Source organism: Chenopodium quinoa, unplaced genomic scaffold (genome assembly GCF_001683475.1).
Source record: "Chenopodium quinoa cultivar QQ74 unplaced genomic scaffold, ASM168347v1, whole genome shotgun sequence".
NCBI lineage: Eukaryota > Viridiplantae > Streptophyta > Magnoliopsida > Caryophyllales > Amaranthaceae > Chenopodium > Chenopodium quinoa.
This window is the reverse complement of record NW_018744991.1, coordinates 2,569,532-2,585,772: the sequence shown is the minus strand read 5'-3', so window position 1 is coordinate 2,585,772 and position 16,241 is coordinate 2,569,532. Positions and strand designations below refer to the sequence as shown.

The window sequence follows — 16,241 nt, the reverse complement described above, 5'->3', positions numbered from 1 at the left end:
CAATTATTTATTTATTTTCCTATTAGTTAAACCCTTTTTATGCTCATGGTAAAAAAATAATGAATGAAAATACTTCGTTACTCTGGTGAAACTCAGTAAGAGGGTGGGTTTTTGGGTAGAAGGAGACCTTTGGCCGGATTTTGAGTATTGACAATGCCATTGCCATGTATTTCGTATCTTCCTCTTCCTCTTCCTCTTCCTCTTAGACTTCCTTGTGGGTATAAGACCATCTCTATTGGTGAGATTCAACTTTGAGTATTGAAATACAAAATAGACTGTTTTTTTTACCTTCAATGGTGATACTTAACCCACTTCTCAATTTAACTCATGTGAAATCTACTTTCTTGATGGTGAGACTCTCTAAAGTACACTAATGTCACTTTCAATTTATGGCCTACTAAATTCATACTTTAAGTTTTTCAAAAAAAAATGTAAATTTAAATAAATTACAAAATATATTATAATATTGATAAGGGGCTCACAGTTTTTGTCAAATGAGACTCAAAGTTGGGTATTTAAACATACCAACTTTCTTTCTTTTAGAGTTTCTAAGTTTAGATACCAAGTTATTGGTATCATTTGCAAAAAATACACTCTCTCTCCTAAAAAAAAATTCTCAAGTCTCACCATTGAAGATGGTCTAAGTAGAAAAATGAATTGAATTAAATTTTACTAAATTGAAAATAAGTCTTAAGGAACAAAGCCAAAGTACTCCTTTCCTTTCTCATATTTTGTCCCATTTGATTTTTAGCGGTCTTTAAGATGCGTCTTACAATAGTTTTATCCCTATTTTAATACGTGTAAAAATAATAAAAGGTAGATATTAATAAAATATACTTCCTCTGTTTCTTTATAGTTGCAACACTTCTATTTTCACGCTTGTCGATGCATGATTTCAATCATTAATATATTTAATTATCAATATGAAAAAATTATAAACATTTTATATTAAAATAATAAATTGAGACAAATCTAACAAGATCTCACATGAATATATTTTTGCATAGCTCTGAATCATCGAAGCCGGTCAAAGTCAAACACATTAATAGTGTAAAAGTCAAACTGTTGTAACTATAAAAAATGATGAAAGTATAATGAAACAAATCTAACAAGATTTCACATCATTATATTATCTCTTATAAATTAAGAGTATTTTATGGTCAAAAGTTTTTAAAGTCTAACCCATATTCTTACAATGGGGCAAAAAAAATTAGAGATAGAGGAAGTACGAGTCTGTTCTATTTACCTTATTTTCACTTATTTCATGTATAATAAGTTCAGATTAGTTCAGTTCAGGAAAAATGAGTTCTAATAAGGGTTATCCAAGTACAAATTATAACTAAGATAAGTTTTGATAAGGTTTAATAAATTCTAATAAGTTTAGATAGAATAAGATAAGTTTAAATAAGTGAAAATCATGTAGATAGAACACACCCGGTCTATGTCCAAAGAAAATTAAAGAGTAAAAAAAAAAAAATCTCGGGTATTCAAATTCAGAGTAAAATTTCATAATGGCCGTCCCGGCTCCTGCGGTCTGTCTGGCCTGCCAAAGAGTAAAGGTTACTTGTTTTGAAATTGAAATTTTATTTTATGTTTTTTTTAAAAAAAAAAAGAGCTATGAATTTGTAAAATAAAAAAGGATATTAAAAGGCATAAAATGACGCATGGTGATGGTGACTACATCTGACTCCCTTATTTGATCTGTGTAAGTCAGTCAATATCCAGTCAAACACTCCACATATTTAACTATCAACTCTTCTCTCTCTCTCTCTCATCCATCATTCAACATCATTATCTTCTTTATTATTTCCATGCTGCACATCTTACCATCACTTGACTTCACATTACATGCATCCATGTTTTCCTTCTTTCTCTACTTTTGTCACCATGCCAATATCACCATTTTTTAAAAGGTTTACTTCCTCTGAATTGTACTCTTTTCGTCCCTTATCTACATACCTATTTTTTATTTTTTATAGGAATTAAAAAACTTAGAGATTCCTTAAAATCCATGATTAGGAAGTACAAATGTGCATGTGAGGTTAAAGAGATAGAGAAAAAGAAAAGGTGGCTAGTAATTATTGAATAGATAGAGAAATAAAGTATTGGAAAATGATGTCAAAAGTACCAAAAAAATAAAAGAAAATTGATGACAACTCATCAAAAAGAGGAAATGTTGTCAAAAAAGTATATTCTTTAAATAGAAATAAGCATGTATTTTTAAAACCAGTTTTAAAACCCCCAAAAAGGAAAGTAAGCATGTAAATAAGGGACGAAAGGAGTATTTTTTATATGAAATATTTTTCCTAAGATGTTTTGTCCAATAATGTTTTTAATTATCAATATGTAAATATCATAACACTTAAATATTAATAAACTATTCAATAAGACGATTGTACTAAGTATTCACACGGCTATATTTTTTAATGTGTAAATCTCTAACATTAATCAAAATCGTAATTTAGATTAGGTGTGAATAGTTTAAAAAAGTCAAAACATTTCATTTTAAAAAATACGAAGAGAGTATATGAGAAATAAATTGTGTGATGTAAACTACGCCATCTATTTAAAATTTTACTACATACTTCATATACCTTTAAATTTTATTTTTTCAACCAAAAAAAAACTTTTTCTTGTGATGATTTTGTTAAATTAAGTAACAAACTAACAACGTAACACTTGCAACTACACATCAATAAACAAACGTGAAAAATAAATCGTTGTATGTATTAATTTTCATTAATTAATAGTACGAAGTAAATTGAGAAAGCACAACCAAGCAAAGTTTGGTAAAGTTGGTGGAGAACTTATCTTGTAACTTTAAAGTTACAATTATGAGGATTCTCTGACCTCCCTATCTACTCTCAAACGTTGACCTACAAAGCTGGACTGACTTAACTTGTGAATACGATAGAGTAATTATGTAAATAATTACCCCCTCCATCCTTTTATTACAAATATGCATGTGAGGTGAGAGAGACATGAAAAAAAAATGGTTAAGAATTATTGAAGAGACGGAGAGATAACGTGTTGGAAATTAATGTCAAAAGTACAAAAAAGGGAAAAAATGACAAATCATCAAAATAAGGTAATATTGTCATAAAACACAACTTATAAATAAAAATAGGCTTGTAATTTTGGTTACCCAAAGAGGAATACATGCTTCTAATAAAAGGACGGAAGGAGTATATCCGTCTAACGGCGCTTACAATTATATTCATGCACATTTTGTTTTTTTGTGGAGCCGTATAATTTAAATATAGGCAAAAAACTAATAAACGTCCTGGGGGCGTTGTTGGATAAGATAACTAAAAGTAGAAATATTAACTTGAATTAAACATGAATTGTACCGATCGACGTGTAATTTTGACATGTATTTTTAAAACAATACCAATTTAGGAACTATTTTAAAAGGTTATCTAACGCCTTGGGGCTGTCTGTTAACAAGATCCTTAAATATAAACCATATACTCGTATTTTTTAATGCAAGTTTATGAGGCCGTCAAATGAACCATAAAAAGAGTGAATGGTAACGGCGCCGTTAGACGGCCAGCAATGATTGTGGGGGTACAGACAACAAACTACTCATACAAGTTCGTCAACGAAATCATCGCAGCCGCAGTCGCCGACAAGATGACGGCAATTTTACTTTCAATAATGAATACCAAAATTAGTCTTTTTTTATCATTTGATTTATCTTCTTTGTTAAAATTGTTAAAGTCTTAAAACTCTTTCACGACATGGGTTCGAACTTAGGGGTTAAAACTCTTTAACTATCATTTTGATTAATCCCCTTGATTTATCATGCTAGACTATGATATATTATTATACTCTCTCCGTATTTTATTACTCCTTTCTTTCAGGAAATAGTACAAAATAATAAAAAAAAAAATGATGAAAATGGGGTTAATTGGCGAATATAAAAAGCTAAAAACAAAAGTGAGTGTGAATGGGAAAGAAAGAGAATATAAAAAATATTAAAATATGATACAGGGGATCACTAATAAAGAGAAAAATATTAAAATATTGTTTAAAATTTCTATATAAAAAATAGAGTAAATAATAAAATAAGACCGCAAAAGAAAAGTGGAGCAATTAATAATATACTGAGGGAGTATTTATTACAACGAAGAAGTGAAGAACTAAGAAAAAATAAAATTATACTTCGTATTTTTTTATTTTATTTTTTTAATACATCAGTTTGATAGATATTATTTTGATCATTAATATCTTTAATTGTCTATAGAAGTTTTGAGTTGTAAATTTGTTAAAAATTTAATTAAAGATCATAATAGAGTATTAAAGAATTCAATTGTTAACTTGAACCTATGTCATGTCATGTTTTATTCACAATATTATTTGTACATTAATTTAAGTAACTTTTAAGTACCTAAACTGTAAATAACTAAATACTAGACAAATAAAAACTATGGGTTAAATTTTAATCAAGATAACTAGTGTATGTGTGACTCGAGCGTTGCGTGGGATATTACTTTGAATTTTGCGTGATATATATATATATATATATACATATATATATAATAAAGCGTTTGAATTTTTTAGTATTAATAATTTGGAATATAATGTTGAATATCAAAAAGAATATAAAAAGTAATATGAGTCGATTTTATTTTTAATTTGGATTTTATATTTTATTCAGCATTTAAATACAATTATGTCGAAAAATAAAGCATAAGTTATTGGTAGTTAAGATGGCAAGACGTGTGGTATTCATTCCATGAGGTTAGGGGCTCAAACCTCAATCAATGTGTTTTTTAGTTAACATTGCCATGAATAATTTTTTTTTTGGTGTTTCACCCGGTTCACTCTTTTGACTAATCCGAATTCGAGGCTTAGTTTTTTGGTGGTTAGGATCCAATCCCCTCCCAATTGTTGTTGCGGGGGAAACATTGCCATGAATAATTGAGTGGTAACGTGGCACGATGCCAAAAGTTATTTAGTGGTGAAGTGGCACAAGTGGCATATAAACGTTTTTAGGAACGCTTTTTATAATATACTAGTTTTGTGTCCAGGGCGATGCCCAAATGGTTGATAAAATTTTAAGATAACATTTTTACTTTAATGTTAAATACGGTCAAATAATTCGTTCTGATAATGTAGAATATTTAAACATGTGATATCATATGACTTATATTTATATAATAATACTTTTGTAGTTTTGTTTGTAATAGATATTTATGTTATTATTGACTTGAAATTATTTTTAATGAACTTAAATTATTTTTACTGACTTGAAAGTATTTTTACCAAATTAAAATTAATTTTACTGATTAAAACTTATTTTTACTGATTCTCTAATATTTTTTTTAAAATAAATTAAATAACAATGCATTTTGTATGCGGCTAGCCACACCATCTAGCCGAACAAAGTAACCCTTATAAAATTGACCGAGTAACCCCTGTAATACTAATTGAGTAACCTCTAACACTGACTAAGTAACCCCTATCTATAACACTGATTGAGTAACCACTATAACACTAACCAAGTAATCTCCTATAGAACTAATGAAGTAACTCTTGTAATAGTTGGTGACATGGTTTGGCCAACTACGTATAAAAGTTTTGTGATTAAATATATTATACATGGATCTTATTTTAAAGAAACTTTTAAAACGAATTTAATGATGGAAGTAAATAGAACTGAGTTATACGATATTTATTAAAAGTTATGATTAATTTTAAATATTAGAATTCTATTGATAATTAAACTTTATACAATAATTTATCTTAAAAAATCTATCCAAAAATCGTTTAATTAGCATCATATGTGTCACGATAATATTTATTTATCTCATACATGGCGCGACACTTGGCGAAAAACTGGAATGCCAAGTATCGCTGTCTCGTAGCCTGGCTGCGAGACCGGCTTTATTTATTAGTGACTAGTTTTCTGCCCGAACGATGCCTAGATTGTTGATAAAATTTTATGATAAACTTTTTGACTTAATGTTAAAGACGTCAATTTGGACCTACAATAAATATTTTTATCAAACTAAAATTAGATTAAAAACTTATTTTTACTGATTCTCTATTATTTTTTAAATAAATTAAATATATTATAAATGTATCTTTTTAAATAAATTTTTGAAATAAATTTTATGATGGAAATAGAAGAGACTTATAGGATATTTATTAATAATCTTTATTAGTTTTGTATATATGAAGTATTAGAAATATATCGATAATAAAACACTATACAACATTTTTATCTTAAAAATCTATTCAAAATTCGCCTACTTAGCATCCTATGTGTCACAATAATACATATTTATCTCTTACATGGCTTGACACTTGGCGATTTTGTGCCCGGGTGATACCCACATGGTTGATAAAAGTTTTGGGTAAACTTTTTGGATTGAATGTTATATATGCGATCATATAATCCCTTTTAATAATGCAGGATATTTAGACTAACTGAACTTAAATTATATTTTATTGAATTGAAATTATTTTTACTTAATTGAAAGTATTTTTACCAAAACAAAAATTATTTTTCCTGATTAAAACTTAGTTTCACTGATTCTCTATTATTTTTGTGGCCCGGGCGATGCCTAGTTTGTTTATTAAATTTTAGGATAAACCTTTTGACTTGAATGTTAAATACGGTTATATAATCACTTTTGATGATGCAGGATATTTAGACATGCGATACCGTACTTAAATTATTTTTACTAAACTGAAATTATTTTTATCGATTAAAATTTATTTTTACTAATTCTCTATTATTTTAAATATATTATTAATGGATCTCGTTTTAAAGAGCTTTTTAAAACCAATTTTGTGGTGAAAATAGTAATGAGTTATAAGATATTTATTAAAAGTTATACTTAATTTTGTATATATGAAATATTAGAAGTATATCGATTATAAAACACCATACAACATTTTTATCTTAAAAAAATCTATCCAAAATTTGCCTACTTAGCATCCTATATGTCACAATAATACATATTTGTCGCCTACGTGGCTTGACACTTGGCGAAAAACTGAAATGCCAAGTGTCAATGTTTCGTGGCCTTGCTGTGAGACCGACTTTATATGTTAGTGATGATATAATATGATATGATATGATAAGTATAAAAAATATTCAAATAAATAAATAAATAAAACTTGGTAATCCATAAGTAAAAGGGTAAATCAAGTAAAAGGGCAAACAAGGTGCGTAGAAATAGAAAATAAAGATGAGGGAGTGACGGATGAGCTGCCGACAATATTCCCTATGCTTTTCCTACTCGCCACGTGTTCACCCTTTTACATTTCTAAACACTCGATGTAGTCGCGCGTGAAAATACCAAGAATGCGTATTCTAATCCTTCAAATAGATAAAAAAAAAAAACCAATGCATATTCTAATATTTCAAAAAAATAAAAAATAAACATATTTTACCATGACACACGTGAGGATTGAGATACGGTAAAGGTCTTTCTCCTTACCTTTGAAAAAAAAAAAAAAAGTATACGTATTCTACTAGACATTGCAACTTTTTTTTTTTTTTTGCAATTTTCTTTTGTATACAAACAATCAAGTATTTTTACTCATTCAGTTTTTTTAGTGTATCACTGGCAGTACGGAGAGTTTTAGGTAAATTATTATGTGATGTAAAAGAGATATTACTCCTCCCGTTTTTAATTATTTGTTCTACTTTTTATTTACGACTGTTTTTAAATACTTGTTCATTTGGATGTGGGGTTATCTCAATTGCCTCCGTTGCTTGCGTAGACTTGACAAGGGAGGGAAGGGAAACTGGCCTAGGAGGAGAAGAGGGATTTCCTTAATTTGGAATGAAAGAGAAAACATAGGAGGAGAAGAGGGAAATCAAAAGAGAAAATGAAAGGAAAAGAAAAAAGGGGGAAATTAGGGTTCATATATTAAACTAGGTCAAGGACTCAACGTTGGAGAAAGTGGATAACTTTCCGGCAATTGATTGTAAGTTGCAACAAGTTTTTTAAAATTAGTAGTATTTAACAACATTAATTTTAAAAGGTGGTTTTTTTTTATAAAAAAGAAAAAACAGGATTTAAAAAATGGTTCTTAACAAAATTTTCTATAAAAATAATTAAATTTAATACTTCCACTTTGAAAAACCGTTTTTAAGTGCTCCATTTATAAATTTAGAAACCTCATTCACATTATACAAGTGAATTATTTTTCTATTTCTTTTGACCCCAATATCATTTTATAATATTTCTCTCATTTAATCACATTATACATAGTGGATTAGTGGTCCTTTATTCATATTTCTCTCTCTTAATTTTTCAAATTTTTTATTCCTAATATAACTATACCCTATTTATTTAGGTATTACTTACTATTTTGCTTAACATTCCATGCACAACATAATGAGGCACTTACAAAAATGGAGGGAGTGAACAATGATACGTTCTTTTTTTCTTTTTAAAGATCACGATCACTAATTAAATTAAATTTTTGCAGGCTACGTGAATTCATCTTAAAACAATAATATTCAGTAATTGTAAATTCAATTAAGTAAAAATAAATCCAGTTTAGTAAAAATAGTAAGTTAAAAAGAAGACATAAAATAGGAAATCAATATCTTTCAACGAAAAAAAAAGGAAATCGATAATAATTTAAAAGCGAACTAAATGGTGATGTGAACAACTGAACATGCTTTACTCTTTTTTTTTTTTTTTCAGTTTTAATAATGCCACATCCATCCGTTATTATAGTTTATAAGCTCTAGTGTAAGAAATTCAATATCAACTTACTACGGAGTATTAATCGAAGATATTTACGAATAAATAAAGGCATTTCACGATCTCGTCAAACAAACGAAAAAAAAAAAAAAAAAAAATTTAACAATAACAAACTAACTTTTGTCCTCTTCTTTTAAAATGGACCAACTTTTAAATCTTCTCAAAATAAATCTAAGTTTGCATTTTTTTTTTTCTCCTAAAATGAACCTAAATGACCGGTGACCTATATAATTGGTCATTTTTTTTTAATTTTTCTTTAATTATCTTTTTTTTTTATAATTAAAAACATTTAATTATCTTTTTCAAATTAAGAATATAATTAAAATAAAATTTAAAAGGTTTCAAAAAAAAAAAAAAATTAAAAAAAAAAAAGACCACTCTCCCCTCACCCCACTGCCAGCCAGCCCCCTCTTCCACGTCTCCTCCCTTTCCGGCCACCACTCCTTCCCAACCCCCCCCCCCCCCTCACCTCCCATTTCCGACCATTCCCTCCCTTTCCACTCCCAAACCGACAATCCCTAAACCGAAAAAGTGAGAAACTGATGTAGATAGAAAGAAGAATTTTTGGGGCTCTAGTAGTGGAGTTATTGGAAATAGAAGCTCGTCGTTCTCTGTCATGAGTTTTGGGAATGGCAGTCAGGGAGCACTGGGCTTGCCGTCTTCCTTGATTGGTGTCGGTGCTTATGTTTGTGGTTTTGGTAATTAATGGTAGTTTTGGTGGCAGGTGGAGATTGTGGTTGTTGGTAATTAATGGGGTTTTGGTGGCGAGAGGTGGTGAAGGTTGAGGTGTGGGTATAGCCGGCGCCGGCGACTGGGGAAGGGTGTCAGGCTTGGAGTGGGTGGCAGTGGGGTGGTCGGCATGTGGAAGGGTGTTTTTTTTTTTTTTTTTTTTTTTTTTTTTTTTTGTAAAAATCATCAAAATAAAAACAAAAATCTTGATTAATGATTTAATGACATGTGGATTTTACCTGGTATAACAGGTAAGGTGACCTGTTGAGTTCATTATAGGAGAAAAAAAAAAATGGAAATTTAGGTTTATTTTAGGAAGATTTAAAAGTTAGTCTAATTTGAGAAAATGAGACAAATATTAGTTTATAGTTGTTTCATTATTAAATTAGGCCCTATTTTTTAGAGTTGTTCTGCTATGCCCTGTCCTGCTCTGCTCTGCTTAAAAATAATAATTAATATTTAATAATTATAATAATAGTAATAAAAATAGTAATTATTATTAATAAAAATAATAATAATAATAACAATTGATTTTTTATAATAAAAATGGATAATAATTATTAATTTTTAATAATAGTAATAATAATAATAATAATAATAAATTATTTAATAATAATGTTTAATGATTATAATAATAATAATGCGATAATAATAATATTGATAATAATAATAGCAGTAGTAGCAGCAGTAGAAGCAGCAGCAACAACAATAGCAGCAGTAGTAGTAGTAATAATAATGCGGTAATAATAATAATAATAATAATAATAATAATAATAATAATAATAATAATAATAATGATAAAATTTGTTCTATTCTGCTCTGCTGCAATCTGCTCTGTTCTTCTGAAATCTGCTTTGTTCAGCTGACTCCTGCTCTGTCCAGAATCTCAAAAGAACAGGACCTTAGTTGCATTTGATTTTGAAGGGAAATTCTAGCATAAGGACAATGGACGGAGTAATTTCATCACAAGAGTACTTTGATACTTTGTAGCTCTAAATAGGAAATGATTTTGGCACATCAAAATTGATTTTGATACATCTCAATATGAGAGCAAAGTTTTCTATACAGTTCTCACGTAAAAAACTAAATAGGTATGCCAAAATCAATTTTCCTCTAAATCTAGAAGACAAAGAAAAGTAAAATGGAGAGGACATTTGTTAATGGGTGAAAAAGCATAAATAAAGATGGGGGCACATGAAAGGTCCCAACAACCATACCATAAAAAGAGAAAACGAAAAATAAAGGTCCCAAAATTGACCAATAACTTAAGTCCTGCCACGTTAGTGGGTTACTACTTACTAGTGACCCAATTACGGCAATTAGGGGTCAATCCATGGACAAATCAATTGCACTACTACTACTTCTAGTAATGTATGTAAAGGCAGGGCCCCTCCATTAGAACCAAGTGTTACCAAATAGGCTTCATCCACTCGTTAAGGTTTTAATATCAAATCTCAAAGGTGAAATTCAAAGTTTGTCAAATGAAAAGGCCTGTGTAAGTGGATGTTGTCAGAAAATGATTTTTGCACATCAAATTTTGATTTCTGGACACTTTTTATGTGCGAGCACATTTTTTTTTTAGATGTATACCAAAATTAATTTAATAGTGTACTAAAATCAAATTCCTATATTGTTGTACCAAGATCTCATATTCTCAAATAGGGCTAAGCAAAATTATGTGAAAATCGCGAACTATAACCGAACCGAACTGAAAATTATGGTATTTGTTCCAATAATCATAACGGTTCGGGTACCCGATCTGATAATTTGTTATCGAGTACGGTTATTGAGTATCATTTTATAATTAACGGTTACCCGATTCGATCCGATAAGCAATATTTCTTTTTTTTCCTACTTAAATTTATTATTCTAAAATCTAAACTCTTACTTTAAGTCATAACCACTTCATAATTTAAATGATTAGTAATATTATTAGTAATTTGGTCATGATCATGTGGTATTATTGTTAATTAGTGTTGAATGATATCATAATAACTATATTATAAAGTATAAATTTTCATTATTGGATATCATATTAGGTACCCGATTACCAATCCGAAAATCCGGGTACTTGTACCTGAACTTATCGGTTCGAGGATATCATTTTTAATGTTATTGGTTATCGAGTATCCGAACCGATAGTGTTAACGGAACGGGTACCCGACCCATGCTCACCCTTTACTCTCAAGTGTCAAATAATAACTTAACTCATAAATAAAGACTTTTAAAACCGTAAAAATTAATGTTTGATCAACGTCTGTCTCACCCGTGAATATTGTCTTACCAAGATCTCATACTCTCAAGTGCTTATTGAGTGTGATTTCGGTTTCAATTAATTGAGGTTCGTGTTCGTGATTATTTATTGAGTGAAATGGATTAAATTTTGGATTTATTTATTTATTTATTTTTGGACTAATTAAGTGTTGACACTAATCAAAAAAAAAAAAAAAACCCTCTCTCAGCAGGTTATCAGTCATTGAGACTGGTGGAGGATAACATGTATCAAAGTTGGGATTATTAGATAGTAATCTTTAGTTGGGATTATTATAGATAAATTGTCCATAATTGAGATTATTAAAATGAATTTTTTCCAAAAAATATGGCTCTTAATAAAAAAATAAAAAAAAATGAAAAAAGTGATGATAATACGAGTAAAAAAAAAAAAAAAAAGGTGGCAAACATCTGGCTAAGAGTATAGACAGGTGCAGAGAAGTAATGAAGAAAACACGCAAGTTCAGAATATTTTGATTCCCCAAAAAAATAAAATAAAAAAGTGAGCATCAACTAACGTCATCATCAGATTTAGTCATTGCGCTGCTACTGCGAGACTGCCCCCCTGACCTCCGCTACGTACTCTGCACCGCATTTTGACGTTTCACCCAATCATCCCTTTTTTTTGCCACGAGCTTTATTATACATGACTCCGTTAAGAAAAGGAAGGAAACTTTATTTTTAGTGAAAGTTTCAAACCTTGGTCTCTTCTCTATTTTATTTATACTTTCTCCATTTAATTTAAAGGACTATTTGACATTAGAGGTGATCAAAAGGTAGGTTGGGTTGAGTTCGGACCAAGATGAGGGTAAAAACTCAATTTGCTTAGCCGAGTTGGGGTCGGGCCAATGTTTGGACTGAAAATGTTGATATGTGAAAGACTGAAAGGTAGATGTTGAGACAAATCAAATAAGACCCTATTCGACTATATTTTTTAAAAAATAAATCACAAAATTAAGTTAAAGTAACTTATAAATTGTGACAAAAATCAAAGTGTGTCAACTGTTATGTGAAATGAAAAGGAGAAGTTTTATAACTAGGCAATGCCCAATTATTGTGTTAATATACTAGATATTGACAAAAATGAAAAACTATACTCCTTATGTCCTTCAGTAATTCACATATTTAAATTTTGCTGTGAACTAGTCATATATGAATAATTGTTGTGGAGGTGTTAAAGACAAGATTGATTTAAATTAAGATTATCTAGCCAGTTAAACTAATGTAAAGACACAACAACTTTTAAGGATAAAGTAATAGAATCTTGTTAATGAACGCCTTTGGGCATTAAATAAGCGTTTCAAATACTTTTTAAAGTGGTATTAATTTGAAAATACATGCGAAAATCGCACGTCAATTAGTGTAATTAATGTTCATTTTAATTCAATATTTCTACTTCTAGTTTTTTATCTAACGCCCTTAGAATATTTACTCGCTTTTGCCAAAATAATATAGCAAATGAAATGAAAAAAATCACAAACAAAACATTTTCCAATATGGAGCCGTTAATTGACACATAAAGTGGTTTAAGTATTAAGGCAGAATGCACATCAATCAAGATTCTTTCATGCTTACCACGTGAGACCAGTCGACTGGCAATTAAATTCCTTATCTGATTAACATTTTATAAAAGTTTGATTAGATGCATGCTAATGGCAGTGACATTTGACGTACAGACACCAATGGATAATCCGTAATTAGAATAATTAATTAGCTTTAATCTTAACTCTTTTTTTTGTGGAATGTGCAGTCTAGCCGACTATTACGGCAGCATGAAAGACACCAAATTAAAGTAACACCTCTTTTCACTTTACTGTTTTGTTTTTCTTTTTTTTTTTTTTTTGAATAAATGCTTTACTGGGAAGTTGTGATGATTGGCCACCTCCACAGTGGATAAAATCATAAAATGATGCTCACTCTATTTGTAATATTCACAAATTGTATTTTTAACCATTGTGGAGTAATGTATATGTAGAAAAAAAATAGAGTATGTTCTAGAGTCCTGTTAAATGTATGGATGATCAAAATTTTAAATTGATAAATGAGTAAAAAAATAAGTGTAAAATTTTCTTATACTTGATATTTTCATTGTCTTTTCCTATATATATTTTTCGATATATTAGGGATGGAAGACTTTTTAATGGCTACAGAGAAATTGAGGCTATTGTAATTATTTTCAATCTTAACCTTTTATTTTTAAAGACCACAATCTTGTCCATCCATCCAATTGACTTTAAATATTTATCTAAAAATAAAATAAATTTTTTTTTTAGTTATTAAACCAAAAAAAAAAAACGCTATTCACAATCGCAAAATCGCCATTGTTTTGAAGTTTTAACCTTCAAATTATGAAGAAAGTATCTTGAATCTTGATTGGTGTTTCATTATTAATAACCATAGAAGTATCTAAGGTCTACAATTTTTCCATCAAATTAATACGAGGTAGATGAATCAGCATCTCCTCATATATAATAAAAAATCATAAACAAAAAATCGAAGAATATCAATGAAGGTATTATGAGTTTTGATTCACTTATAGTTACATTAGTCTCTAATTCTAACTCCTTTTTACAGAAGTAAGAATTACATTAGATGGCTAATACCTTACTTTGGAAGATGAACTCTGACCATAAAAATGAAACTACAAATCAATCATACAAAACTGCATTCAACAATCAGAGTATCTCGCTCGACTCACTAGAGAAGATTATCTCTAATTTAACTCGTAATATTTGATCCTAGGTTAGAATCCGTGCGATGCACGATTTATATAAAATTTATTTTCATAATTTGAACATTTTTTTTGAAAAAATGGATAAATATAAATAAATATTTGTAATTTTATAGTTTTAGATTTTCATCAAAATTATGATATAATACCTGTTCAACGTCGCTTAATACATATTTCAATATAGGAGTCCATTTATTAGTGTGCTATTTACAATTGTTTCATTTTCTAAAGATAAATTGATAGGTTGTATTTGTAACGTAGAAGTTTCTAATATTCAAATATAAAACTTGTTAAATATGGTAGCTCCAAAAAAAAAAAAAAATCAAAATCATCCTTGCATTTAGGCGGGAAAAAATTTATTATGTGAGTGACATGCGGACAGTGATGACGTCAGCAACGTTTTGTTTTAGTAATAGTTAATAGATATCTAGTGTTTTGGAATCAAAACTAATATTTTTATAAATTTTATTTTATTATTACTAGAATTATGTAGACAAATAATGAATGGCCATGATTTATTATTACATACCAACGATTCACATTTAAAAATTATAATGACTACAAGATTATTATAACCATTGCAAAACTGTCAATTAAGAAATTCACTCGTGAAAAGAAACTCCTAACTTATTCTACTCCGTCGTAATAAAAGGTAAAAGTACGACTCATACAGTAGATTAGCTTTAGTAGTAAAAAACCATTAATTAAAAGATTTAAATAAATACAAAGGATGAAGTAACTCCTAAATGTAGCAATAGCAACTTTATACATACCACCTTATTCTCCCCCTTTTTATTCCCCTGTCTATCTATTTCCCCATTACCTCGTCTTCTGTCTCCTCCTTTCCCCTCACACTCTCTCTCTATTTTCTCTCTCTAAAAACTCTCTCTTAAAACCAATGACTTCGACCCCAAACACCCGAACCGAAACCCACTACCGAGGTGTCCGCAAGCGGCCATGGGGCCGCTACGCGGCCGAAATACGCGACCCGTGGAAAAAAACCCGGGTTTGGTTAGGCACATTCGACACTCCCGAAGAAGCCGCCCTCGCTTACGACGGCGCTGCCCGCGCTCTCCGTGGCATCAAAGCCAAAACCAATTTCCCTCTTCTCTCTCCGCCGCTACCTCCGCCGCCACCGCCGCCTTCTTCCTCCGTCTCTCTCGACCTCAATCTCCGGCCCAACACTTCCTCTTGTGGCAATGTTAATGTTTCGGCCCACCAAGGCCGGTTCGTTGAGTACTTGAGAACTGGGCCAGGTTCTGTTGTTAGAGGGTCGGGTGATGTTGGGCCTAGAGTTGATGGGCTGGGCTTGGATTTGGGTTTGAGAAGTGGGCCTGGGCGTGGGCTTGGTGTTGACTTGAATGAGCCCCCCCCTCTTTGGCTATGAATAATGTGGCTTTAATTAATAATCTAACTATGTAGTATTAGTATTAGTATTGTTATTAGTGGTAATTATGCAATTTAGGTAGTTGATTGAGATGCTCTCTCCATTTTTGTACTACTACTAGTCAATTTGATATTCTAGAGTAGTATTATCATTATAAATTTTTGTATAATCTACTCTATTTTAGGAAAGAGTTTAGAGCTTAGAGAGATTGAGAATGGAAGTAATATTAAGGTTGTATTATTAATTAGTTGTAATATAATAATTCAATTTCCTAAGAGTACTATGTTTTGTTTGTACTCCACATTAATTAATTGTTTGAGTCATGTTAAATTTAGTAAAATTGTACTCCGTTCTGGGCTTACTAGCCCTAAGCATTTGTCAATAGTAA

General features: G+C 29.9%; 1 protein-coding gene across 1 annotated transcript; it reads left to right on the top strand.

The window, feature by feature from the left end:
* Positions 1–15,055: 15,055 nt before the first annotated feature.
* LOC110706735 (ethylene-responsive transcription factor 12-like) lies at positions 15,056–16,241 on the top strand. Its single transcript, XM_021884691.1, has one exon. It carries the CDS (start codon positions 15,365–15,367, stop codon positions 15,851–15,853), a length of 489 nt encoding a protein of 162 aa, XP_021740383.1. The 5' UTR covers positions 15,056–15,364; the 3' UTR covers positions 15,854–16,241.

Bases quoted from the DNA above. Each gene is read 5' to 3' on its own strand.
- LOC110706735 (XM_021884691.1), top strand. From the start codon at position 15,365: ATGACTTCGACCCCAAACACCCGAACCGAAACCCACTACCGAGGTGTC.